The 3833-nt window shown below is 49.2% G+C and overlaps 1 protein-coding gene across 1 annotated transcript; it reads right to left on the bottom strand.

Annotated features, from left to right (window-relative positions):
• Positions 1-1895: 1895 nt before the first annotated feature.
• On the bottom strand, positions 1896-3449 carry LOC122366030 (zinc finger MYM-type protein 1-like). Its single transcript, XM_043337789.1, has one exon. It carries the CDS (start codon positions 3447-3449, stop codon positions 1896-1898), a length of 1554 nt encoding a protein of 517 aa, XP_043193724.1.
• Between the last annotated feature and the right edge of the window lie 384 nt (positions 3450-3833).

Genomic DNA, 3833 nt, shown 5'->3' on the forward strand with positions numbered 1-3833 from the left:
ACATTAGTTTTCAGGATACGCGTATTCAGTTTAAAATGGAATGATATACCTATTTTGCTCGCGTTTACACCTTTTTCGATATTATAAACTGATAGCTTTTCAAAATTGCCAACATCAGAAATCCATTTCCTTTCTATTCTCGCGATGTCTTCGTGTGCTCTGGTGTCACTTCCAGCAATTTTTGTGAAATATCTCGTAAATGTTTTTTAGTTAATAGGCACTGAACACGTGCTGGAAGCGCTGGTTGCATGTACCATCCTGGTGACTGTTGTTTTTTCAAGAGGGCAGGCAAACTATGCAAGAGTCCTTGGTACTCTAATGGGACACAGTTTATATTAAACTTTTCTTTAAATTGGTGCCATGTCATCAGCCTATTATTTTCGTACAAATCCCCAATAAATTTAACGCCCTTTCTTTCCCATCGTGCATACCTCTTCTTTTAAATTTTGTTAGGTCTGAGTTGAAAATATTTTCGTAGCAAAGAAGACTGTCTTCTGAGCAGAACCTCATAGAAAAAAATATCCATGCGTTTATAACATCCTTCCAGAAAGGATTTAAGATATATTCAAGTTTTTTTTTCAGTGCCACGACACCGTAATTCCAAATAAAATCGTCATTTATTTTATTTGGTACAAGCGCATGCCACGTAGCTTTGTTTCCAGCAATGTGCCTTTTTATCCACTTGATTTTCAGTGAATTCACAAACGATTCAATGTCTATCATTCCAAGACCGTTTTCGGTTACTGTTTGACAAAGGCGTGCTCTTTTTATCGGATTTCTTTGCGAGCCCCACACAAAGTTTAATAAGATGTTATTTATTTCCTTCATTGTTTTTTGACAAGGATTTGGTAGGGAGGCAAGAATATGAGTTATTTGTGATCATAGGCGTAGGAACGTTTTCAAGAGTGGGGGGCCAGATACGTCATGGGACCCAAAACTAAAAATATGCGTATTTGACCCACTATTTTGGAGGCCGGATTTCGCGTATAACACGGGCAAATGACTGGATTTGAACAACAGCGGTTGCCAGGTGGTCCCTTTATAAACTATCGTAAAAACATTGAGTCATTTTACTATAGCCTATGATAAAGCACTGATGTCCCCGCGCTGCACTAAATGTTACGGAGTTTTACAGCGTCAGCCGCGCCCAACAACTGCGTACCACATACAGACCATCCGGTGACTATGCACTGGATCTTGATCCGGTCGATAAGAAGGAAAATACATGGAGTACGAATCTCAACCAGAGTTTATTTAACAGAACTTGAAGTTTAAGTGAGGTTGGCGCAACTCTGCGAACGCACTTCAGGTACCACACATCTTTGACTGGGGCGGTAACAGAACTGGAAGTTGATCACCACTACTCACTTCACAAGGATGATCAGCGAGGTGCTGACGCTGCCACAACTCTACGGTCGTCGTCTGTGCGATGTGGCAGCCCCCATCACATGTCTGTTAACTCTCAGGCGGTGAGCTGTCACCAAAGATGATCTGCCTCAGCCTAACCTTACGTTCTACTAGTCTTGGTCTGTGCCCTGTGCCTTAGCGTCCCAAGAACGACCGGCGCCGATCGTTTGCACCAAAGAACTCAGTTGCGATCAAGTCGACGTTCAGTTCATCCACGCGCTGCCTGTGTGTCGCGCACAGCATGGCGGCATTCAGCCGGCCTTGCCCCATGGTAGAACGGATGTAACTCTTTATACGTCTGAGTGACGAAAAGCAGCGCTCTGCCGTAGCCGTAGTGACGGGGACGGTGAGGTAGAGTATAGCCAGTGTGAGCACCTCACTCATCATTCTCTGGAACACAGCACCGCCGGTCTGTTTCGAATCCACTAGCGCCTGTAGTACCTCATGCACCGAGTTTCTGCCGCCCCCGACCACATCTGGAAGCATCTTCAGCTGCACTTCCAGCCGTGCCAGGTCCAGATCGTCGCCATAGAGCTCTCTGACGACGGCGGGAACGGAGACGTCTCTCCCCGCACTTCCAACACGCGCTCCACCTCACGAGCCTTTTCGAAGGTCGGCTGAGTGAACCTCTCCTTTAGCTGGTTTGTCAGCAGGTCAAGAACTTCAAAGAACTGGCGGCGGTACATCTCCTTTGCCGTTGCGTCTGGATGCTGATCACCACCGCCCAGTTTCATGGGAACCTTGCGCTTGCGAGGAAGCTGAGGCCCGTCGACACCCACCTCTTCTGCATCTCGTTCGGTCTTCTCGTACATCTTGTCGAACGACACCGTTGTCCGCATGCTGTCAAATCGCTCACACACACGTGTCACTGCCTTCTGTGTGTCTCCCACCGTCGCTGTCGCCGACTGCAGGCCACGCGAGAGGTCTTCTGCGATGGAAAACACCTCGATGGCCATGCGTAGGCCCATCAGTGTGTCAAACTGACCCATGAGGGCCAGCATTCCTCCCGCCCTTCGAGCGTGCTCTCCGCTCGACTCGGTGCTCACCTCTTCCAGAGTGTGCATGATGAGCTCGTAGTTTTCCAGTACGCTTCTCAGCGATGCAGTACGACACGTCCAGCGGGTGGGGCACAGTGGACGCAGAGAGCCAGTCCCTGACTCTGTCCCCAGTGCCAGGCGCCGGAGCAACGCAGCCGTCTTCGGAGAGTTTCGGACGAAGGATGTGAGCTCGTTCGTGATGTCAAGTGCATTTCGAATCATCTTGTTTTTCCTGACAGCCTCTTGCAACACCAAGTTTGTGCAGTGAGCGAGACAATGCACATGCAGGGCAGCTGGGCACTCTTGGCTGATCCTTGTCGCCACTCCTTTCAACTTGCCCTGCATATTCGCTGCGCCGTCGTACGCCTGTCCACGGCACTGACTCAGTGGCAGCTCCATACGCACCAGTGCATCTTTCAAAATGGCCGTGAGCACTTCGCCAGTGGTCTCCTCAGTGTGAATCAGTTCGACCGGGTCTTCGTGAACTTGTAGATCAGCGTCTACCCAGCGAATAGATAGGCTGACTTGCTCTTTCAACGACACATCGGTTGTTTCATCCGCCAAAATGGCAAAGAACCGGGCTTCCCGGATATCCTTCAGCAGATCACGCAACAGAGTCGTGCCGATAGCGCGAATCAGCTCATTCTGGATGGTCGGAGAGAGATACTCTTTCCAGTGCTGAAGCTCTGGCACATCCTTCTTTCTGAGGCTGAGCAGCTGACACAGATTGCCGTCTGCTTCATCTTTTCCCCTGATCGAAATGTTCTGTCGCAGTAGGTACAGCAGGGTTTCGATAACCTTCTTCAAGCAGGTTCTTCGCTTAGCCTGTTCCATGCTTGCCTGCTGCGACAGTAGCGCAGAGATGCCCTCCTGTTTTTCATTCAGTTCTTTCATGCATGCTTCTTGGTGACACATCGACTTTTCGTGTTTGGCGAAGCTCATCTGTGCCTTCTTCCAGCTGTTGAACCCATCATTCACGAACGCAGGCTCCTTCCATTTACTCATCGTGAGCTTCCCCACCTTGTCCTGCCTGCGACACACATGACAGAAGACCTTCCCGGATTCCGAACAGAGACTCAGCCAGCCATACTGCGCATACCAGTCGGTGCAAAATGCCCTCTTGCGATCTCCCTGAGCACGCGCTGTTTTTGCAAGAGTAGCGGTATCGGTTGGCTGGTGAGGATGGGCCGAGGAGCAGCATGCCGAAGCACAGGATGTAGCTGGAAATAAAGGATGAAGCAATTAGGAGAGAATATGTGGATGATGCCTGGTGGCGCGAGGCAATAGGCTATCTGGGTCCGGTTTTTATTTGTGCCCCAAATTATGTTTTAAACGGCTTTGAGTTGACAATGTTACAGTCTTTTTAAAATCACCATCACATCATCACAT

Source organism: Amphibalanus amphitrite, unplaced genomic scaffold (genome assembly GCF_019059575.1).
Source record: "Amphibalanus amphitrite isolate SeventyFive unplaced genomic scaffold, NRLGWU_Aamphi_draft 000779F_arrow, whole genome shotgun sequence".
NCBI classification, from domain to species: Eukaryota; Metazoa; Arthropoda; class Thecostraca; order Balanomorpha; family Balanidae; genus Amphibalanus; species Amphibalanus amphitrite.

What these genes read in the sequence shown, in the direction of transcription:
- LOC122366030 (XM_043337789.1), bottom strand. Translation starts at nt 3,449, where the DNA reads ATGAGTAAATGGAAGGAGCCTGCGTTCGTGAATGATGGGTTCAACAGC.